We start from the raw sequence: 25,640 nt of genomic DNA on the forward strand, positions 1-25,640 counted from the left end.
CACTATGGCCACGACCAAAGAGCTGTCGAAGGACAGCAGAGACAAAATTGTAGACCTGCACCAGGCTGGGAAGACTGAATCTGCAATAGGTAAAACGCTTGGTGTAAAGAAATCAACTGTGGGAGCAACTATTAGAAAATGGAAGACATGCAAGACAACTGATAATCTCCCTCGATCTGGGGCTCCATGCAAGATCTCACCCCGTGGCGTCAAAATGATAAGAACGGTGAGCAAAAATCCCAGAACCACACGGGGGGACCTAGTGAATGACCTACAGAGAGCTGCGACCACAGTAACAAAGGCTACTATCAGTAACACAATGTGCCGCCAGGGACTCAAATCCTGCTCTGCCACAGGTGTCCCCCTGTTGAAGAAAGTACACGTCCAGGCCGGTCTGCGCCTCGCTAGAGAGCATTTGGATGATCCAGAAGAGGACTGGGAGAATGTGTTATGGTCAGATGAAACCAAAATAGAACTTTTTGGTAGAAACACAGGTTCTCGTGTTTGGAAGAGAAAGAATACTGAATTGCATCCGAAGAAGACTATACCCATTGTGAAGCATGGGGGTCATGCTTTGGGGTTGTTTTTCTGCAAAAGGACTGGGACGACTGATCTGTGTAAAGGAAAGAATGAATGGGACCATGTATCGAGAGATTGAGTGAAAATCTCCATCCGTCAGCAAGGGCATTGAAGATGAGAGGTGGCTGGGTCTTTCAGCATGACAATGATCCCAAACTTACAACCAGGGCAACAAAGAAGTGGTCCGTAAGAAGCATTTCAAGGTCCTGGAGTGGCCTAGCCAGTCTCCAGATCTCAACCCCACAGAAAATCTGTGTAGGGACTAGGGAGTTGAAAGTCCGCGTTGCCCAACGACAACCCCCAAAACATCACTGCTCTAGAGGAGATCTGCATGGAGGAATGGGCCAAAATACCAGCAACAGTGTGTGAAAAGCTTGTGAAGACTTACAGAAAACGTTTGGCCTCCGTTATTGCCGACAAAGGGTACATAGCAAAGTATTGAGATGAACTTTTGGTATTGACCAAATACTTATTTTCCACTCTAATTTGGAAAGAAATTCCTTAAAAATCAAACAATGTGATTTTTTTTTTCCAAATTCTCTCATGGTTGAGGTTTACCCATGTTGACAATTACAGGCCTCTCTAATATTTTCAAGTAGGAGAACTTGCACAATTAGTGGTTGACCAAATAGTTATTTGCCCCACTGTATTCACGTCTCTAAAATATAATGTCAAAGATTTTGTTGTAAAGAATACAGACTCGGTACTCTTCCATGAGGGTGATACCTTAGTTCGAAACTTACAAAATCGAATAAGCTCTCAACGTGCATTAGGCATTGAGTTTTAATATATCTTTGGTCGGAACCTTTCTCCCGCGTGTGCTTTGTTTCAAGTGTTCAAATCAAAGTTGAACCCCACTACATTCGGATTTAATGGGAATTTCATTTCCTCCCTGCCTTACCATAAGATTAAAAGGATGACAGTTAAATGGTGACTATTCAAATTGGCTTTTTGTCCGCCTTGAAGGCGTACATTACATGTCGCCGACACGGAAGCAAATATTGCCTCCAGGCGAAGAATTCGCGGGCAGCTTAGCTAATGCTACATGCCACAGCTGCACTCTACGTGTCCAGAGGCGAAAAGAGAGCCGAGCCTAGCTAATGCTACATGCTAATGCTACACTCTACGTGTCCAGAGGCGAAGATAGCCGAGCCTAGCTAATGCTACGTGCTAAAGCTACACTCTACGTGTCCAGGAGCGAAAAGAAGACAAGCCGAGGAGAAGATCCCATCCCGACATGGGGTTTTCCTTGTATTCTAGTCCGTCAAATGAGAAAACATGTTCAGAATGGCGCCCATGAAAGACTCAGGCGGCATTTTGTGTTGTTTTGGGGAAAAGTGAACTTTTAAGAAGCATGACCATGTTTTCATCGCGGAGGAAACCTGTGCTGTACTTTAAGGAGGAGAGAAGGTAAAGTGGATGTTAAATAAATTCGTTGAAACCAATGATATTTAGCAAACGTCCACCAGGAAGACAAGAATGTGTAAAATACTATCAAATGAGTTGCCTTTCCTGATGAATCGACTATTCAACAACTAATTGGTGATGATATGAATCCGCTATGTTCGTACTCGATTTTTAGAGATATTGTAAATTGTAAAGTTTCTCAATAGGAAGTATTCTCTCATACGTCATTCGTTCATTCAAATGGATTGATTCTGTTGAACTATGTTTGACAATAAAAGCAAACATGAACCACGACAGACCAAGCAAACATGAACCATTTTAAACACCAAATTACCATTTTTTTTTGACGAGAATGAACCATTTTCTACAAAAAAAAACTAACCATTTTTTACCAAACAAACACGGACCATTATGGCCTAAATATGAACCCAAAATGAAAAATATTGGACAAAAAAGACCATTACATACCGAACTTGAAACATTACGGACCAAACCTGAAGCATTTTAGACACCAAATTACCAAATTTTGACAAAATGTAACCATTTTCTACAAATAAAAAACCTAACCATTTTGTACCGAACATGAACCATTATTCCCTAAACATGAAACCTTTTAGACCCGACATGAACACATTTTGACCAAAGTGAACCATTTAAAAAAAAAAAAGAAGAAAAAACCTAACCATTTTGTACTGAACGTGAACATTTACGGACCAAAGATGAATTATTTTGGACACCAAATTATCTTAATTTTGACCAAAATGAACCATTTTCTACAAAAAAATAACCATTTTGTTCTGAACACGGACCATTGTGGCCTGAAAATGAACCCTTTTAGACCCAAAATGAACCAAACTAACCATTTTTATAACAGTACCAAACATGAACTATTTTAAAACCCATTATTTTGACCAAAAGAACTTTTTTTTTTTTTTCCTGAACATGAACCATTACGTGCCAAACATGAAGCATTTTGGACACCAAATTACCAGATTTTGACCAAAATGACCCATTTTTGACAAAAAAACGAACCACTTTTATTACTGTACCGAACAAACCATTGTAAAGCCCAAATGTTGACCAAAATGAACCATTTCTGACAAAAAAATATATATATATATAACATTTTTGTAACAGTACCGAACATGAACCATTTTAGACTCCAAATTTTGACCAAAATGAACCATTTTTTTCCTGAATGTGAATCATTATCGCCAAACATTTTTAGACACCAAATTTTGACCAAATTAAACCATTTTTGACAAAATATTAACCATTTTATTACAGTACCGATTCTACCGGACAAGAACCATTTTAAACCCCAAATTTTGACCAAAATCAACCATTTTTTCCCCAATAATGAACCATGAAGCATGAAATATTTTGGACACCAAATTACCAGATTTTGACCAAAATGAACCAGTTTCCACAAAAAAAACTAACCATTTTCTACCAATATAAACAATTACACATCAAACATGAACCATTTTAGACCCAAAATGACCAAATTTTGTCCAACGTGAACAATTTTTAACAAAAAAAAAAACAAACAAACCACAATATACCGAGCATGAACCTTTACAGACCAAACGTGAACCATTTTGGACCCAACGTGAACAAATTTTGACCAAAATGAGCCGTTTTCAACAAAAAAAACATTTTGTTCTGAACATGAACCATTACGCACCAAAGATGAATCATTTTGGACACCAAATTATCTAATTTTGACCAAAACGAACCATTTTCTATTAAAAAAAAAACCATTTTGTACTGAACACGAACCATTATGGCCTGAAAATGAACCCTTTTAGACCCATAATGACCCAGACTAACCATTTTTATAACAGTACCAAACATGAACCATTTTAAACCCCATTATTTTGACCAAAAGAACAATTTTTTCCTGAACACGAACCATTAAGGACCAAACATGAAGCATTTTGGACACCAAATTACCAAATTTTGACCAAAATGAACCATTTTTGACCAAAAAACAAAAAAAAAAAAAAACCACTTTTATAACTGTACCGATTATGAACCATTTTAAACCCCAAATTTTGACCAAAATGAACCATTTTTGACAAAAACAAAACAAAAAAAACCCCACATTATCCCGAACATGAACCATGAATGACCAAACATGAACCATTTTATAACCCAAATTATCAAATTTTGACCAAAATAAACCATTTTTGACAAAATGCTAACCATTTTGTATCGAAAATGAACCATTGTGGACAGAACATGAACATTTTTTTTTTTAACCCGAAATCACCTAATTTTGACCTAAATGAACCATATTTTCAAAAAAACTAACAATTTTGTACAGAGCATAAACTTTTAGACCCCAAATGACCAGATTTTGACCAAAATGAACCATTTTTGACAAAACACAAACCATGTAATACCGAACATGAACCATTACAGACCAAACATGAACCAATTTAGACCCTAAATTACAAGATTTTGACCAAATTAAACCATTTTTGACAAAATATTAACCATTTTATTACTGTACCGATTCTACCGGACAAGAACCATTTTAAACCCCAAATTTTGACCATAATCAACCATTTTTTTCCTGATAATGAACCATTAGCGACCAAACATGAAGCATTTTGGACACCAAATTACCAGATTTTGACCAAAATGAACCAGTTTCCACAAAAAACTAACCATTTTCTACCAAACATAAACAATTACAGACCAAACATGAACCATTTTAGACCCAAAATGACCAAATTTTGTCCAAAATGAACAATTTTTGACAAAAAAACAAACCACTTTATACCGAACATGAACCTTTACAGACCAAACATGAACCATTAGGGACCAAACAAGAAGCATTCTGGACACCACATTGCCAAATTTTGACCAAAATGAACCATTTTTGACACAAAAAACAAAAAAAAAACACACAAAAAAAAAAACACACACACACACACATTATACCGAACATGAACCCTGACTGACCAAACATGAACCATTTTATACCCCAAATTATCAAATTTTGACCAAAATAAACCATTTTTGACAAAATGCTAACCATTTTGTATCGATCATGAACCATTGTGGACTGAACATAAACATTTTTTTTCTACCCAAAATTACCTAATTTTGACCAAAATGAACCATATTTTCAAAAAAACTAACAATTTTGTACAGAGCATGAACTTTTAGACCCCAAATGACCAGATTTTGACCAAAATCAACCATTTTAGACAAAACACGAACCATGTTATACCAAACATAAACCATTACGGACCAAACCTGAACCATTTTAGACCCTAAATTACAAGATTTTGACCAAATTCACAATTTTTGACCAAAAAATACTAACCATTTTGCTAGGCTATCATTGACAGCGCTAGACGTCCTTCATTCATTCAAATGGATTGGTTCTGTTGGTTTTGGGGCACTTAAGGGTCACCTTCTTTTGATTTTGTCTTTATTAATGTTTTTCTTGCTTTTGTACTCGCAGGATTGCATGGCGGCGCTGTTCCATGTACAAGTTGTTTGGAGTTTTGCTGCTGCTGCTGTTGGCATCGCTGCTGTGGCTCCAGCTCAGCTGTTCATCCGACATGGCCGCATCTTCCTCCTCGTCCTCCTCTTCAAGGTGGGACGGGCGCTTCCCTCAGCAGCCACCCCCGCCTTGCCGACCCGAAAGAGGACAAGAGGCGTCGTGGGGGCCCCACAAGCTGGCACTGGTGGTGCCCTTTCGGGAACGCTTTGAGGAGCTGCTGGTCTTTGTGCCCTTCATGCACGCATTCCTCAACCAGAAGAAAATAGCGCACCAGATCCTCGTCATCAACCAGCTGGACCGCTACAGGTACGAACACTGAAGACGGCGCCCATTTGAACCGGGAGGGTGGCAGCTCGTAAACATGCGTTCATTTACTGCCATTCCTCCTACTTCAAACAGATTGGACGTCCATTGCCATCAGTGGAAGCCAATGCCAGACAATTTGGGGGTCATTTCCTGTCGGTTTTCGCTCACTTCCTGTTCATTTTTGATCACTGAAAAGGAAGTAACTCAAAGTCCTCAAAGTAATAGGAAGTGACTCAATATCAACAGGAAGTAACCTGTAAATACCCTAAAATGAACAGGTAGTGACCTGGAAATGCCTACAAAAGATTGGACGTCGATGGGCGTTAGTGCCAGCCAATGAGTTAATTTTGGGGCAATTCACATCATTTTCTGTTGGTTTTTGGTCACTTCCTTTTCCCTATAGGGCATTTACGGGTCACTACCTGTTGATTTTGGGCCATTTATGGGTCACTTTCAGACAGAAAAGGAAGTATTTTTTTTCTTTTTTGAAGGAAACATTCATGATTTTTTAGTTCACAATTTTGGACCTTAACATTAATCATTTTGGACTCAAAATGATTGTTGAAAGTTTTGACCATATATTAAATATTTTGTAGATGAAAAGTCGTTCCACAGTAAAACATAACATTGGCCAAATTTGACCAAAATGAACCATTTTGGACAAAAAAGACCATTTTATACCGAACATGAACCATGATGGACCAAATATGAGCCATTTGTGGACCCGATGTTACCAAATTGTGACCAGAATGAACGATATATATTCTTTTAAAAACTAACCATTTTGTTGGGAAAATGAACCATTTTGGACAAAACACTTACCATTTTGTACCGAACATGAACCATTATGGACCAAATGTGATTTTTTTTCTACCCGAAATTACCTAATTTGGACCTAAATGAACCCTATTCATATATATATAAAAAGCGAACATGAACCATTTTAGACCCCCAAATGACCAAATTTTGACCAAAATGAACCATTTTTGACAAAAGAAAACTAACTATTTCGAACGTGACATTACAGACTAAACATGAACCATTTTAGACACTACCAAATTTTGACAAAAATGAACCATTTTGGACAAAAGAGACAATTTTATACCAAACATGAACCGTTACGGATCTAAGATAAAGCATTTTAGACACCCAAATTACCAATTTTTGACCAAAATTAACAATTTTTGACAAAAAAAACTAAACATTTTGTACCAAACATGAACTATAATGGCCCAAACGTGAACCATTTTTGACCCCGATTTTTCATATTGTGGCCAAAATGAACCATATTTACAAAAAAAAATAAAATAACCATTTTGTATTGAGCATGAACCATTATGGACCAAATGTGCCATTTTTTGGACACCAAATTATCTCATTCTGACCAAAATGAACCATATTATCAAAAAACTAACCACCTTTTACCATACATGAACCATTATGGACTAAACATGAACCATTCTGGACCCCAGTTGACCAAAATTTAACAAAAATGAACCATTTTTGACAAAAAAACCTAACCATTTTGTACCGAACATGAACCATTATGGACCAAATGTGATTTTTTTTCTACCCGAAATTACCTCATTTGGACCTAAATGAACCCTATTCATATATATATAAAAAGCGAACATGAACCATTTTAGACCCCCAAATGACCAAATTTTGACCAAAATGAACCATTTTTGACAAAAGAAAACTAACCATTTCGAACGTGACATTACAGACTAAACATGAACCATTTTAGACACTACCAAATTTTGACAAAAATGAACCATTTTGGACAAAAGAGACAATTTTATACCAAACATGAACCGTTACAGATCTAAGATAAAGCATTTTAGACACCCAAATTACCAATTTTTGACCAAAATTAACAATTTTTGACAAAAAAAACTAAACATTTTGTACCAAACATGAACTATAATGGCCCAAACATGAACCATTTTTGACCCCGATTTTTCATATTGTGGCCAAAATGAACCATATCTACAAAAAAAAAAACTAACCATTTTGTATTGAGCACGAACCATTATGGACCAAATGTGCCATTTTTTGGACACCAAATTATCTCATTCTGACCAAAATGAACCATATTATCAAAAAACTAACCACCTTTTACCATACATGAACCATTATGGACTAAACATGAACCATTATGGACCCCAGTTGACCAAAATTTAACAAAAATGAACCATTTTTGACAAAAAAACCTAACCATTTTGTACCGAACATGAACCATTATGGACCAAATGTGATTTTTTTTCTACCCGAAATTACCTAATTTGGACCTAAATGAACCCTATTCATATATATATAAAAAGCGAACATGAACCATTTTAGACCCCCAAATGACCAAATTTTGACCAAAATGAACCATTTTTGACAAAAGAAAACTAACCATTTCGAACGTGACATTACAGACTAAACATGAACCATTTTAGACACTACCAAATTTTGACAAAAATGAACCATTTTGGACAAAAGAGAAAATTTTATACCAAACATGAACCGTTACGGATCTAAGATAAAGCATTTTAGACACCCAAATTACCAATTTTTGACCAAAATTAACAATTTTTGACAAAAAAAACTAAACATTTTGTACCAAACATGAACTATAATGGCCCAAACGTGAACCATTTTTGACCCCGATTTTTCATATTGTGGCCAAAATGAACCATATCTACAAAAAAAAACCTAACCATTTTGTATTTAGCACGAACCATTATGGACCAAATGTGCCATTTTTTGGACACCAAATTATCTCATTCTGACCAAAATGAACCATATTATCAAAAAACTAACCACCTTTTACCATACATGAACCATTATGGACTAAACATGAACCATTCTGGACCCCAGTTGACCAAAATTTAACAAAAATGAACCATTTTTGACAAAAAAAACCTAACCATTTTGTACCGAACATGAACCATTATGGACCAAATGTGATTTTTTTTCTACCCGAAATTACCTAATTTGGACCTAAATGAACCCTATTCATATATATATAAAAAGCGAACATGAACCATTTTAGACCCCCAAATGACCAAATTTTGACCAAAATGAACCATTTTTGACAAAAGAAAACTAACCATTTCGAACGTGACATTACAGACTAAACATGAACCATTTTAGACACTACCAAATTTTGACAAAAATGAACCATTTTGGACAAAAGAGACAATTTTATACCAAACATGAACCGTTACAGATCTAAGATAAAGCATTTTAGACACCCAAATTACCAATTTTTGACCAAAATTAACAATTTTTGACAAAAAAAACTAAACATTTTGTACCAAACATGAACTATAATGGCCCAAACGTGAACCATTTTTGACCCTGATTTTTCATATTGTGGCCAAAATGAACCATATCTACAAAAAAAAAAACTAACCATTTTGTATTGAGCACGAACCATTATGGACCAAATGTGCCATTTTTTGGACACCAAATTATCTCATTCTGACCAAAATGAACCATATTATCAAAAAACTAACCACCTTTTACCATACATGAACCATTATGGACTAAACATGAACCATTATGGACCCCAGTTGACCAAAATTTAACAAAAATGAACCATTTTTGACAAAAAAACCTAACCATTTTGTACCGAACATGAACCATTATGGACCAAATGTGATTTTTTTTTCTACCCGAAATTACCTAATTTGGACCTAAATGAACCCTATTCATATATATATAAAAAGCGAACATGAACCATTTTAGACCCCCAAATGACCAAATTTTGACCAAAATGAACCATTTTTGACAAAAGAAAACTAACCATTTCGAACGTGACATTACAGACTAAACATGAACCATTTTAGACACTACCAAATTTTGACAAAAATGAACCATTTTGGACAAAAGAGACAATTTTATACCAAACATGAACCGTTACGGATCTAAGATAAAGCATTTTAGACACCCAAATTACCAATTTTTGACCAAAATTAACAATTTTTGACAAAAAAAACTAAACATTTTGTACCAAACATGAACTATAATGGCCCAAACGTGAACCATTTTTGACCCCGATTTTTCATATTGTGGCCAAAATGAACCATATCTACAAAAAAAAAAACCTAACCATTTTGTATTTAGCACGAACCATTATGGACCAAATGTGCCATTTTTTGGACACCAAATTATCTCATTCTGACCAAAATGAACCATATTATCAAAAAACTAACCACCTTTTTCCATACATGAACCATTATGGACTAAACATGAACCATTCTGGACCCCAGTTGACCAAAATTTAACAAAAATGAACCATTTTTGACAAAAAAACCTAACCATTTTGTACCGAACATGAAGCATTCTCGGCACCAACTTACCAAATTTTGACCAAAATGAACCATTTTCTACAAAAACTAACTATTTTGCACCGAACATGAACCATTATTGCCTAAACATGAACCCGTTTAGACCTAAAATGAACAAAGTTTGACCAAAATGAAGCATTTTGGACAAAAAAAACACCATTACGCACTTAACATGTACTAAATATTTGACAAAAAATTGAACTGATCTATGCTAGCTTGTTCTGTAGCGATAAACTCATTGGCAACCATTGACGGCGATAGTCGACCACTCCATTTTGACTGGGCCTGTCAAATCGGATCGGACGTCTACCACCGCCAATAGCGTTAAAAGAAAATCATTCAATACCAATGAAAATGGATTGGACGTGTAATGGCGTCAATTGCAACGAAGGAGTTAATGGTGGCGTCCCTACCGATTTGCCCAAGGTTCAACCGAGCGTCCCTGATCAACGTGGGCTACCTGGAAAGCGCCAACGACACGGACTACCTGGCCATGCACGACGTGGACCTGCTGCCCCTCAACGACGCTCTGGACTACAGCTTCCCTGCCGACGGGCCCTTTCACGTGGCCTCCCCTGACCTGCACCCCATCTACCATTACAAGAGATATGTGGGCGGGATCCTGCTGCTCACCAAGAAGCATTACAAAATGGTAACGACAGCACACTACCACTTCAAATGGATTGGATCGCTATTGATATTTACTGACCTGGCATGCTAGATTGATTGATCCATTGATACACTACAAATAGAGATGCACGATAATATTGGTCACCGATAATTATCGGCCGATAATGGCAATTATGACGTCACACAGATAATCCAGATAAAATGAAATTCAACCGATAATTATATACTTGATTTAGCCGCCAAATGTGCGCAATCAACTATTTTGTCCAATTCTGCTAGTTTTAAGGAGGTGTTTTTGCAGTGTAGTAATGTGATATATGTTAGGAATGGCTTACTTTTAAAGGCATTTTTGTGCAACTTGGGTGTTTACTCTCGAAGTAATTGTTGCCAAAAGCTTACCATTACACAATGTCATTGTCATTGTTTAGATGTTGGAATTTACTACTTGTTCATATTTGATGTGGAAAAAAATAGCACTAAATTACATTTTTGCACAGTAACATTTGATCTTTGTATACTTTAAAATAGTGATGCACGATAATGCATTTTTCAACCGATACCGATAACCAATAATCACCTCCTCCTTCCAGCCGATAACCGATAATGTCAAGCCGATAACTCTTTTGAAAAGATATACATATACACTAATTTAAATTATAAAAAAGAGGAAATGTTACTGTGCAAAAATACAATTTATCACTACTTTTTCCACATCAAATGTGAGCATGTAGTAAATTCCAACGTTGAATCATTGTATATTGATTAATATTCATAATGCTTACAAATTAATGACTTAATTGCACAAAAAAATACCTTTAGGAGGGGTTGGGGTGCCGGCCCAGAATTCGACAAAACTGTGTCGGTTGCACACATTTGAAGGCTAAATAAAGTATAGAATTATCGGATTGCATTATCGGTTGAATTTTTAAAAATCTCTATTATCGGTGTGACGTCATAATTGCCATTATCGGCCGATAATTATCGGTAACCGATATTATCGTGCATCTTTACTTTAAAATTTTACATACATATTTGAATAGAATTATCGGCGTGACATTATCGGTTATCGGGTGGAAGGGGCAGGAAATTATCGGTTATCGATATCGGTTGAAAAATGTATTATCGTGCATCACTAACTACAAATATATTTCACATATTAAAGAGGGTTAACGTTTGTCACTGTCTGACACGCAGTGTAACGGGATGTCCAATCGTTTCTGGGGGTGGGGTCGCGAGGACGACGAGTTCTACCGCCGTCTGAGGAAGGCCAATTTGCAGGTGAGCCGACGTCCGTTTCATCCTCGTCCTAAAAGCTCTCCCGGAGACATTTTTAAGTCTCGCCACCTGCTCTTCCGCAGCTCTTCCGGCCCAGCGGAATCACCACGGGCAACAAAACCTTCCTGCACATGCACGACCCGGCCTGGCGCAAGCGGGACACCAAGAGGGTGGCGGAACAGAAGCAGGTTCGCAAGGGAGAATGTTTATTGTCATATACTAGTCCTTCTCAAAAAAATTTGCATATTGTGATAGAGTTCATTATTTTCTATAACGTACTGATAAACATTAGACTTTCATATATTTTAGATTCATTACACACACACTGAAGTAGTTCAAGCATTGATGATTTTAGCAAAAAAGTAAAGAAAAACCAAAACTCCCCATCCCAAAAAATGAGCATATTTCATTCGACCAACATAAAAAAGTTGTTTTTTAATACAAAAGAATCAATATTCAATGAATTATATCAGCTATGCACTCAGTACTTGGTCGGGAATCCTTTTGCAGAAATGACTGCTTCAATGCGGCGCGGCATGAAGGCAATCAGCCTGTGGCACTGCTGAGGTGTTATGGATGCTCCGATAGTGGCCTTAAAGTGCGTGTGACACGAAAAAGCATGTTTATTTCATAATACACGCGGTATTTTATGCCCCTGAATGATATGGGCCGCTTGGATGTGTGTGGAAGCGATCGCTATTTTTATTTAGTTTTTTGAATCCCGCGCCATGAAAATGAGTGACTTCCGGCTTCGGTCTTGCATTGAGGAGGAGGGCGCTGTGACGTGTACGGTAGAAGACGTCCTCTTCACGCTACAGTGTACTGTTGTGTATGAGGACGAAGGATTCAGCTGATTTTGCGGATGAATACGTTTATTTTTCGCATCATGCCAGCCAAACGGCTGCAGAAAAATCATTCTGTATGAGGGAGAGGCGTATGCGCCTTTTTGGAGTTTCAAAAGGTTCCCATTCACCGTGGATATTTACTGTGGGACCATGGGACTTACGAGGAAGTGAGTAAACATCTTGTTTTGTATTATGTCAAATACCAATACAGCGATTACAAAGTAAACACTACAAACTTCCTTTAAATGAAGGACTACTTACGTTTGATCGTTGATAGGCATGTAAAAAGCTCTCCTAATGCTTATTAGCAGCAGCACGTTAGCTGCACAACAAATCCAGCCACCCTCCTCCGGGGAACTAACTGTAAATTGCTCTCCGCCGGGCGGTTTGCCGATCCACTAAGACAATCGACAACCGGGGTCGTCATGTCAAATAATCCAGGATAGTTATGTGTGATTTTCCACTTCGAAGACTTTGAAACATCACTCGGTTCGGGTTAGCATGTCGGCTAGCTTTCACGGCTTCTGGTTTGTTTACATTCTCCGAAACCGGGGAAGGGAAATGACATATGTCCGATTTAGGTGTCATAAAATATCGTTCGGGGGGTGCGACAGTAAAGGTGAAGTCGACATTTTTGACCATTATGGAGTAATTTTGCCATGTCGTCCTGAATAAATGCATTTTTATTATTTCATATTCCATTCAGCACAAGACTGTTATTTGTCATGAACATGCCATTTATTTAGCAATTGGGGAAAATACTTGGATAAAAAGAATATCCTGTAAAAATATTGAAGTAAAGAGACAGAAACAATGACATTTTGCCGCTCTCTTCGTCGCGTTTCCCTCGTTGTGAATAGTTCCCCCTCGACGGGCTGACTGGTCCTTCTCAAGCCATTTATATAGCTATTGGGGGGAAAATACTTGGATAAAAAGAATATCCTGTAAAAATATTGGAGTAGAGAAACTGAAACAATGACATTTTGCGGCTCTCTTCGTCGCGTTTTCCTCGTTCTGAATAATTCCCCCTCAATGGGCTGAATAGTAAAACCGATGAGCACAGTCTACCGCTGACGTCATCCACCCGTTGGGGACGCTAAAGCCCTATAATGGTAGGCGTGGCTAACCGGCAGATTAAAAGACTAATTTCTCGTCATCTGTGCTTTTCTAAATTGTTGTATATAGTCGAATCGTCTCAAAATATGATTCTAATTCACATAATAATGCCATTTAAGACTTTTTTTCTCGTGTCATATGCTCTTTAAGCTCGTCCACAGTGTTGGGTCTGGTGTCTCTCAACTTCCTCTTCACAATATCCCACAGATTCTCTATGGGGTTCAGGTCAGGAGAGTTGGCAGCCCAATTGAGCACAGTAATGCCATGGTCTGTAAACCATTTACCAGTGGTTTTGGCACTGTGAGCAGGTGCTGAAAAATCAAATCTTCATCACCATAAAGCTTTTCAGCAGATGGAAGCATGAAGTGCTCCAAAATCTCCTGATAGGTAGCTGCATTGACCCTGCCCTTGATAAAACACAGTAAACCAACACCAGCAGCTGACTGTGGGTACTTGACATTTTGGCATTTCCTTCTCCCCAGTCTTCCTCCAGACTCCGGGACCTTGATTTCCGAATGACATGCAAAACTTGCTTTCATCTGAAAAAAGTACTTTGGACCACTGCGCAACAGTCCAATGCTGCTTCTTTGTCGCCCAGGCCAGGCGCTTCTGCCACTGTTTTAGGTTCAAAAGTGGCTTGACCTGGGGAATGCGGTACCTGTAGCCCATTTCCAGGTTTCTGCAAGTTCCCCAAGGTCTGGAATCGGCCCTTCTCCACAACTTTTGTCAGGGTGCGGTCACCTTTTCTGGTTGAGCAGCGTTTCCTGCCACACTATTTCCTTCCCACTCAGGTGCCTTGATACAGCACTCTGGGAACAACCTATTCGCTCAGAAATTTCTTTCTGTGTCTTAGCCTCTTGCTTGAGGGTGTCAATGATGGCCTTCTGGACAGCAGTCAGGTCGGCAGTCTTGCCCATGATGGCGGTTTTGAGTGATTAACCAGGCTGGGAGTTTTTAAAAGCCTCAGGAATCTTTCGCAGGGGTTTTGAGTTAATTCGTTGATTCAGATGATTAGGTTAGTAGATTCTTTAGAATACCTTTTCATGATATGCTAATTTTTTTGAGATAGGGATTTTTGGTTTTTCTTGACTTTTTTGCCAAAATCATCAATATTGAAACAATAAAAGGCTTGAACTACTTCAGTTGTGTGTAATGAATCTAAAATATATGAAAGTATAATGTTTATCAGTACATTACAGAAAATAATGAACTTTATCATAATATGCTAATTTTTTTAGAAGGACCAGTATTTCGCTCACACCCCTAATTGGAACTAATAAAAGAAAAATATTGATATTTTAGGCGCAGTTCCAAGTGGATCCAGAAGGGGGCCTCAGCAACCTGCGCTACCACGTGGAGTCCCGACAGGAGCTGACTATAGGGGGCGCTCCCTGCACAGTCATCAACACCGTGTTAGACTGCCAGCAAGATGAGACACCATGGTGCGTCTATGCTTAGACGCCTTTTATTTTGAAAGCGCTCCTAAATTAGGAAGAGGGCGGCCATTTTGCACAGGGGGAAGTGAGTGTCTTCCATCTTTTTCATCTGCAAACTTTTATCGGACTTTCTAGCATCTCGCGTACCCGTTTGCAAGCCGTTTGTATCAGTATTAATTTATCGGCTGCTACCGATGGCGACAGACGTCCAATCCGTCCATTCATTTCCCGTCGGCCCTCCCACGTCAAATGGATGGGACGTCTACTAGTGTCAAACTCATTTCACTTCACAGTAGGATGATTGGACGCCACGTGATCAGACGTCTATCGGCGTGAACGCCTCTATGAACAATGTTTCTCCGGCAGTCAGTCTTATTTATTTGTTCATGTAGTTTTTACGTCAGTTTTTATCGCGGAACGCTACGGACGGACGTCTTGATGATGAAAATAATAATCATGAAAAGCTTGGTCATCCATTTCGTCAGAAATAAAACCATTCCAATGTAACGAGCCCTTTGATTTATTCCTTCTACTGCTTCTATTCTTCATAAGTTGACTATTAGTCGTATCTTTAACTAGTGTGATGTCTGAGAGTGACCTTGTTTTCTCTTATTGATCATCTACTGATGTTTGACACAAAGTTAGTGCCCTCCTAAGTCCGCAAGCGATTTTAATTGACCATTTTTTTCTTTTAAAGCGACTAGTGATGTCTAAAAGTGACCAGGTTTTTTATGATTGTCTAGTGATGTCTTAAGTCTAAAAACAGTTTCACAATGACCAAGATTTAAGTCGACTTATTACGTCTTGATGGAGTTCAAGTCTTTATGATCGTCTAGTAATGTCTGACAGTGACCTGGTGACCTCATAAGTCAAGCAATTCTTATCAGTTTTCATTTGACTAATGATTCTCTGACAGTGACTTAGTAAGTCCACGAGAGATTTTTTAACAGTAACCAAGTTTTCTTTCAAGTTGACTAGTGATCATCTAGTTATGTCTAAAAATGACCTATTGCCGTCTTAAATCATATTCAATTTAACAATGATCACATTTTTAAGTTGAATAGTGATAACTGATGGAGGTCGAGTGTTTATGATCATCTAGTAATGTCTGACAGTGATCTGGTGCCCTCGTAAACCCATGAGCAATTTTTAGCATCGACCAAGTTTTTTTAAGTTGACTTGGAATCATCTAGTGATGTCTGACAGGGACCTCGTACCCTTTTAAGTTCGCGAGAGATTTTTTAACAGTAACCAAGTTTTCTTTCAAGTAGACTAGCGATCCTCTAGTGATGTCTGACAGGGACCTTGTTCCCTTTTAATTCCATGAGATATTTTTTTTTTTTAACAGTAACCAAGTTTTCTTTCAAGTTGACTAGTGATCATCTAGTAATGTCTAACAGTCACATATTGCCCTCTTCAATCCAAAGCGATTTAACAATTATCACATTTTCTTTTAAGTCGAGCTTTTATGATCATCTAGTCATATCTGACAGTGACCTTGTTCCCTGGTAAGTCTATGAGCAATTTTAAATAGCGTCCATGTTTTAGATCAACTTCTGATTTCTGATGGATGTCGAGTGTTTATGCTCATCTAGAAATGTCTGACAGTATATCTGGTGCCCTCGTAAACCCATGAGCAATTTTTGACATTGACTAAGTTTTTTTTAAGTTGACTAGTAATCATCTAGTAATGTCTGAAAGGGACCTCGTACCCTCTTAAGTGCACGAGAGATTTTTTTAACAGTAACTCTTTTCTTTTAAGTTGACAAGTGATTGTCTAGTGATGTCTAACAGTGACCTTTTGCCGTCTTCAATCCATAGCGATTTAACAATGATCACTTTCTCTTCAAGTCGAGTGTTTATGATCATCTAGTAATGTCTGACAGTGATCTGGTGACCTCGTAAATCCATGAGCAATTTTTAACATTGACCAAGTTTTTTTAAGTTGACTAGTAATCAGCTAGTAATGTCTGAAAGGGACCTCGTACCCTCTTAAGTCCATGAGATTTTTTTTTTAACAGTAAAGTTTTCTTTTAAGTTAAAATGTGATCGTCTAGTGATGTCTAACAGTGACCCTGTTACCCTCTTAAATCCAAAGCGACTTAACAATGGTCACATTTTCTTTTAAGTCGAGGCTTTATGATCATCTAGTCATGTCTGACAGTGACATTGTGCCTTGGTAAGTCTATGAGCAGCTTCAAACAGTAGCCAGGTTTTAGATCAACTTGTGATGTCTGATGGATTTCGAGTGTTTATGATCATTTAGTAATGTCTGACCGTGACCTAGTTTCCTCATAAACCCGCAAATGATTTTTAACAGTGACCCAAGTTTTTTTTTTTTTATTACGTTGATTGGTGCGTATAGTGATGTCTAACAATGGCCTAGTACCCTTTTAAGTCCACTTTTAAGTCAAAAAGTGATGTCTGACAGAGGTTAAGTCTAAGAGATCATCTAGTAATGTCTGACAGTGACCTAGTGCCTCGTAAGTCCGCAACGGATTTTTAACCGTGACCAACTTTTAAGTCAACTTGTGATGTCCAACAGAAGTTCCTGTCTTTATGATCATCTAGTAATGTCTGACAGTGAGCTAGTTCACTGGTCAGCCATTTTTACAAACATTTCTAAACTTGTCAAACAACGTTCGTCATCAGCTGACAGGAAGTTTGTTCTCAAAGGTGACACGGCAAAGAAAAGGAGCAGCAGACGACTGAGATGCACCCGAGGCCGTTTCCGTCCCATATTTAGACGCTAGACGGGCGTCATCTGTTTCCCACGTCGGGCCGCCATCTGCTCAAAACATTGGGACTTTTCAAAGCAACACTTTCCTACATATTAATGTATGTTTTCCAAACATTTATTGATTGATTGATCATTTATTGAACCAAAAGAACAATTTTCTACTTAATATAAACCTTTAGGGACCTAACATGAATTATTTGGACCCAAAATTAACAAACTTACAAAAATGAATCATTTAAGACCAAAAAAGTTACCATTATTTATTTATTTATTTATTTAATTATTTTTACCCAAAATGAAGCTTGATGGAGCTAATATTAACCATATTAGATCCAAAATGAACAACCCGCAGCAAAAATTAATATTTTCAGACCCATTTTTCACCCCACAATTTTTGACCAAAACCGATCATTTTTGGACCAAAAAGTAACCATTTTTCCCCAACTCGAACTTTTACGGATAAAAAAAAAAAAAAAAAAAACTATGAATTTTGGACTTAAAAAAAAACTTTCAATAATTATTTGTTTCAGACAAAAACCAGCTTTAAAAAAAACCTAGCCATTTTTGACAAATTTACTAATTTGGACAAAAAAAAATGAAACACCTTTGCCCAGAGTAAACCTAATATTAAGAATTTTGGATTGAAAATGACCGAACAACCCCTTTCATTTTTTTTTCTTTTTCTCTCTTTTTTTTTTTCCACTAAGTAAATAGTCAGCATTTTTGACAAATTTACTAATTTCGGTTAAAAAAGTGAAACACTATTTAACCAAAATGAACCTAATATTAACCATTTTGGACCCAAAACTAAAAACTTTTAAAAATTAATCATTTCAGGCTTTTAAAAAAAACAAAAAAAATTATAAATTTTTTTAAAAATCCCAATTTCTGACAAATTAACCAATTTTGGACCAAAAAATAACATTTTTTCCCCCCAACATGAACTTTGATGGACGAAAAATCAACCAAGTTTGGATCTACAGTTGACAAGTTTTGACAAAAATTAACCAAGGTTAAACAAAAAGTAATCAAGAATAGCCCAATTTTGGACCTGAAGTTGACAAGTACTGACGAAAATGAACCAGTTTTGGACCTAAATTTGACAAATTTTGATGAAAAATAACCAATGTCAAACCAAACATTATTTCTCTAACATGAACTTTCAGGATAAATAGCCCAATTTTGGACCTAAAGTTGACAAATTTAGATGAAAATGAACCCATTTGGGAACATAAGTTGACACATTTTTATGGTCCTAACATTAACCATTTTGAACCCAAGACTAAAAGATTTCAAGAATTAATCATTTCAGACCCCCAAAAAAACATTTTTGACAAATTACCTATTTTGGACCAAAAAGTAACAACCCCCCCACCCCCCACCCCCAACATGAACTTCTATGGATCAAAAATCAACCAATGTTGGATCTAAAAATTACAAATTTGGACAAAAATTAACCAATTTTAAACAAAAAGTAAACAAAAATGTGCCAATTTGAGACCTAAAGTTGACAAATTTTGGCAAACATTAACCAGTTTTAGACCTAAAGTTGACAAATTTTTATGGTCCTAACAACAACCATTTTGGACTAAAAACTAAAAAACTTTCAAAAATTAATCATTTCAGACCAAAAATAAATAAAAATTCACAATTTTGGACAAAAATTGACCAATTCTGGCCCTAAATTTGACAAATTTCTATGGTTCTAACATTAAGCATTTTGGACCCTGTGGTAGAAAGAAAAAATCAATAATTAATCATTTCAGACAAAAAAAAAAACAACCATTTCTGACAAATTAAAATTTAAACATTTTGGACCAAAAAGTAACCCCCCTCCCCCCCCCAACATGAATTTTTATGGATCAAAAACCAACCAATTTTGTACACCAAGTTGACAAATTTTAATGATAAAACAAATAATTTGGACCAAAAATGAAGCATTTCAGACCAAAATGAACCATTTTGGACCGAAAGCTTTCCATTGAATCCCTTTGACCGTCAGCGTTAATTCACATGAACTTTCAATGCTATTGATGATGATCGATGCCTCATCAAAATTCTCCAAAAAAGATGAGTAGCACCCAAACACTACTGAGTTCCAGTAACGAGAGTAAAAGCAATTGGTTGCGTTCCACCCCTGCTGGCCAAAATAAGGTGTGATTGCTCGTCTACCCAAACAATAATCCTTTATGGTCACATGCCAAAATCTAATTGGTCTTTCATTCAAATTCATGTCACCTGCTTGAATGAGAGGCCAAGTTTCACACAAAAAGCCCAAATGGTGGCTTCTTCTTCTTTTCTTTTCAACCAACCCCGCTCCTTTTCTTTCCTTCTCCATGCACAGCAAGTGGAATAAATTCACAAGGTTGCATGGGGAGGAGGGCGTTTCCACACCATGCATTCCCAAAAGACCCCGCGCGGTTAGCGCGCGAGTTCGACGCTACGTCTCTTCCCCTCGTGGACTGGTTTGTACACTGCTGCGAAAATTTACAGGAACACTTTGAAATTGGATGGGAAAATTTTGGATGTTTGTTTGAAGGCTCTTTAACCCCGCCCCCTCATGCAAACGAGCAGAGCGATTTCCCTCGACGTCACGGCGTGGCCTCGCATTCAAAAAGCCTCATTATGACACGCTCGTGTGTTTCTTGGGGGGCATTTTCCTAAGTGGTCCATGCAAATGATGCTAAGCTTCACTGTTGAAGTCAAAATTCAAATATTCGCTTCAGTCAAAAAGACTTGACTTTACATAATTGCGTGATAGCATTTTTGCACTGCTACGTCAATATCTATGCACAAACGGTCATTTCCCTAAATCTCGTTGTACTCTGTACAACAGTGGTCTCCAAAATTATTCCACATAGGGCCGCAGTGGGTGCAGGATTTCATTCCAACAAAACAAGACCACACATTTTCACCAATCTGGTGTTTTATAAGTGTAATCAGTTGATTGGAGTCAGGTGCATCTTGTTTTAGTAGAAACCACATTGGTTAAAAGGTCTGCGCTTCATCGGTATGAACAAAAACCAGGACCCACAGCGGCCCTCGAGGACCGGTTTGGAGACCCCTGCTGTACAATGACAATAAAGGCTTTCTATTCAGTTCGATTCTTCCCCAAATCAACAGAAAGTGACCTTGAAATGCCCCAATTCAACAGGAAGCGACCTGATATCGATGGGAAGTGACCCCGCAGTGCCCCCAAATCGACGGGAAATGGCTGTTATCAACAAGCGACCCTGAAATGTCCACAAATCAACAGGAAGTGACCCTGAAATGCACCCTAATCAACAGGAAGTGACCTGATATCTACAGGAGTGACATTGAAATGCCCCAAATTAACAGAAAGTGACCCTGAAATCCACCAAAATCAACAGGGAGCAACCCGATATCAACAAGAAGCGACCCTGAAATGTCCCTAAATCAACAGGAAGTGACCTTAAAAGGCCCCAAATCAACAGGAAGTTTCCCAAAATGAACAGGACGTGATGATGAAATGCCCCTAAATAAATAGGAAGTGACCTGATATTGACAGGAAGTGACCCTTAAATATCTCCAAATCAACAGGAAATGACCCTGAAATTCCCCCAAATCAACAGGAAGTGACTCCAAAATGCCCCAAAATTAATAGGAAGTGACCCAATATCAACAGGACGTGACCCTGAAATGTCCCCAACTCGACAGGAAATAACCTGATATTGACAGGAAATTACCTTGAAATGCCCCAAAATCAATAGGAAGTGACCTGATATTGACAGGAAGTGACCCTGAAACATCTCCAAATCAACAGGAAGTGACCCTGAAACGCCCCCAAATTAACAGGAAGTGACCCTGAAATGCCCCCAAATCAACAGGAAGTGACCTGATATCAACATAAGATGACAATGAATGCACCCAAATCAACAGGAAGTGACTTGATATCAACATAAGTTGACCCTGAATGCACCCAAATCAACAGGAAGTGACCTTGAAATGCCCCAAATCAACAGGAAGTGACTTGATATCAACAGGAAGTGACCCTTAAAAGCACCCAGATCAACAGAAAGTCACCTGACAACGACAGGAAGTGTCCCTGAAACGTCCCAAAATCAACAGGAAGTTACCTGATATCAACAGGAAGTGAACCTGAAACGCCCCCAAATTAACAGGAAGTGACCTGATATCAACAGGAAGTGACCATTAAAAGCACCCAGATCAACAGGAAGTGACCCTACAACGACAGGAAGTGTCCCTGAAACGTCCCCAAATCAACAGGAAGTTACCTGATATCAACAGGAAGTGACCTTGAAATGCCCCCATATCGACAGGATGTGACCTGATATCAATAGGAAGTGACCCTGAAATGTCCCCAAACCAACAGGAAGTGACTTGATATCAATATAAGTTGACCCTGAATGCACCCAAATTAACAGGAAGTGACTTAATATCAACATAAGTTGACCCTGAATGCACCCAAATCAACAGGAAGTGACCTTGAAATGCCCCAAATCAACAGGAAGTGACTTGATATCAACAGGAAGTGACCCTTAAAAGCACCCAGATCAACAGAAAGTCACCTGACAACGACAGGAAGTGTCCCTGAAACGTCCCCAAATCAACAGGAAGTTACCTGATATCAACAGGAAGTGAACCTGAAACGCCCCCAAATTATTAGGAAATTACCCTGAAATGTCCCCAAATCAACAGGAAGTGACTTGATATCAACATAAGTTGCCTGAATGCACCCAAATCAACAGGAAGTGACTTGATATCAACATAAATTGACCCTGAATGCACCCAAATCAACAGGAAGTGACTTGATATCAACAGGAAGTGACCTTGAAATGCCCAAAATCAACAGGAAGTGACCCTTAAAAGCACCCAGATCAACAGGAAGTGACCCGACAACGACAGGAAGTGTCCCTGAAATGTCCCCAAATCAACAGGAAGTTACCTGATATCAATAGGAAGTGACCTTGAAATGCCCCAAATCAACAGGAAGTGACCTGATATCAACAGGAAGTGGCCCTTAAAAGCACCCAGATCAACAGGAAGTGACCCGACAACGACAGGAAGTGTCCCTGAAACGTCCCCAAATCGACAGGAAGTGACCTGTTATCAACAGGAAGTGACACTGAAATGCCCCCAAATCAACAGGAAGTGACCTGATATCAACAGGAAGTGACCCTGAATGCACCCAAATCAACAGGAAGTGACTTGATATCAACATAAGTTGACCCTGAATGCACCCAAATCAACAGGAAGTGACTTGATATCAACAGGGAGTGACCCTGAAATGTCCCCAAATCAACAGGAAGTGACTTAATATCAACATAAGTTGACCCTGAATGCACCCAAATCAACAGGAAATGACCCGACAACCACAGGAAGTGACCCTGAAACGTCCCCAAATTAACAGGAAGTTACCTGATATTGACAGGAAGTGACCCAGAAACGTCCCCAAATTAGCAGGTAGTGACCTGATATTGACAGGAAGTGACCCCGAAATCTCTCCAATTCAACGCGAAGTGACCCGATATCAACCGGAAGTAACCCGATATCAACAGGAAGTGACCTCGAAATGCTTCAGAATCAATAGGAAGTGACCCAATATCCTAACAATCACAGCAAAGCCACCATATTCTATTCTATTCTATTGTAATGGTCGAAATTTAATGTGTTTTAGCGATAAGCTGGAACCAGTAAGGCTGGTGTACTTGGTGTTGCTTTCCTTCAAACATTTTTCCCATAATTGGCCCCTTAACAGACACATTTTTTTTTTCATCCCCTCCTCCGCCGCCTCGTCGCTTGGCTGGCGAACTGCGAAAGGATAATGATGCGAATTATGCTTTTAATGACGCGTTAATTAGAGTCACGCGGCGGCAGAGGATGACGCGTGAAACGTTTGCAATAAATAAGGCAACAGATTGGGCTGCATATGCTTCACATTGCAACTTTACAAGTGCGCCGGCAAGTTGGCAACTCGCTCACTCGTAACTATTATTAGGAGAAAGTGAAAGAACGCAACACGGCAACAACAACACTAGAAAATGCAGTTTCCGCTCTTTCTCTTCCTGATTTTGGCTCACTTCCTATTCATTCTGGGGCCTTTTTTGGGTCACTTGTTCATTCATGAGCCGCTGTTGACGGCGCTAAACGTCCAATCCATCATCTGTTCCTTTATCCGGGGTTGGGTCTCAGTGGCAGCAGCGAAGGCCAGACTTCCCTCTCCCCAGCCACTTCAACCAGCTCCTCCGGCGGGATCCCAAGGTGTTCCCAGGCCAGCCGAGAGACATGGTCTCTCCAGCGTGTCCTGGGTCGTCCCCGGGGCCTCCCGTTGGTGGGACATGCCCAACACAACACCTCTCCCGGGAGGCATCCGAACCAGATGCCAGAGCCACCTCAACTGGCTCCTCTTAACGCAGAGGAGCAGCGGCTTGACACCTAGTCTCTCCCGGATGACCGAGCTTCTCACCCTATCTCTAAGGGAGAGCCCGGACACCCAGCAGAGGAAACTCATTTCGGTCGCTGGTATCCAGGATCTTGTTCTTTTGGTCTTGACCCACAGCTCGTGACCAAAGGTGAAGGTAGGAACGTAGATCGACTGGTAAATGGAGAGCTTCACCTTTAGGTTCAGCTCCTTCTTTATCACTACGGACCAGTGCAGAGTCCGCATTACTGCAGACGTTGCACCGATCCGCCTGTCAATCTCCCGCTCCCTCCGACCTTCACTCGTGAACAAGACCCCAAGATACCTGAACTCCTCCACTTGGGGCAGGATCTCATCCCCATCCCGGAGACGGTACGAGGTTCCGGTTGAGGACAACAGTCTCTGATTTGGAGGTGCTGATCTTCATCCCGACCGCTTCACACTCGGCTGCGAACCACTCGAGTGAGAGTTGGAGGTCACGGCTTGATGAAGCCAACAGCATCACATCATCTGCAAAGAGCAGAGTTGCAATGCTGAGGCCACCAAACCGGACTCCCTCAATGCTTTGGCTGCGCATAGAAATTCTGTCCTTAAAAGTTACGAACAGAATCGGTCGCAAAGGGCAGCCTTAGCGGAGTCCAACCCTCACAGGGAACAAATCCAACTTACTGGCGGCAATACAGACCGAACTCTGACAACGGTCGTACAGGGACCGAACACCCCTTACCAAGGCGCTCGGTACCCCATACTCCTGGAGCAACCCCCACAGGACTCCCCAAGGTACACAGTCAAACTCATTCTCCAAATTCACAAAACACGTGTGGACTGGTTGAGCGAACTATCAAGCACCCTCAAGGATCAAAGACTGCATGCCACCCTTTTCCGGTTGAGGACCACGGTCTCGAATTTGAGGTGCTGATCTTCATCCCGACTGCTTCACACTCTGCTGCGAAACACTCGAGTGAGAGTTGGCGGTCACCGCTTGATGAAGCCAACAGAACCACATCATCTGCAAAGAGCAGAGATGCAATACTGAGGCA

At 39.1% G+C, this 25,640-nt stretch overlaps 1 protein-coding gene across 1 annotated transcript; it reads left to right on the forward strand.

Annotated features, from left to right (window-relative positions):
- Positions 1-1,324: 1,324 nt before the first annotated feature.
- On the forward strand, positions 1,325-18,847 carry b4galt7 (xylosylprotein beta 1,4-galactosyltransferase, polypeptide 7 (galactosyltransferase I)). Its single transcript, XM_057851250.1, has 6 exons — positions 1,325-1,989; positions 5,468-5,815; positions 10,582-10,807; positions 11,980-12,063; positions 12,144-12,248; positions 15,324-18,847. Exons 1-6 carry the CDS (start codon positions 1,934-1,936, stop codon positions 15,477-15,479), a joined length of 975 nt encoding a protein of 324 aa, XP_057707233.1. The 5' UTR covers positions 1,325-1,933; the 3' UTR covers positions 15,480-18,847.
- The last annotated feature ends 6,793 nt before the right edge of the window (positions 18,848-25,640 follow it).

The sequence above is a fragment of the Corythoichthys intestinalis genome, chromosome 11 (assembly GCF_030265065.1).
Source record: "Corythoichthys intestinalis isolate RoL2023-P3 chromosome 11, ASM3026506v1, whole genome shotgun sequence".
Classification (NCBI taxonomy): Eukaryota; Metazoa; Chordata; class Actinopteri; order Syngnathiformes; family Syngnathidae; genus Corythoichthys; species Corythoichthys intestinalis.

Coding starts and splice junctions, on each gene's coding strand:
- b4galt7 (XM_057851250.1), top strand. CDS start 1,934: ATGACCATGTTTTCATCGCGGAGGAAACCTGTGCTGTACTTTAAGGAG. Junction 10,808..11,979: donor CCAAGAAGCATTACAAAATG/GTAACGACAGCA, acceptor TCTGACACGCAG/TGTAACGGGATGTCCAATCG. Junction 12,064..12,143: donor TGAGGAAGGCCAATTTGCAG/GTGAGCCGACGT, acceptor GCTCTTCCGCAG/CTCTTCCGGCCCAGCGGAAT.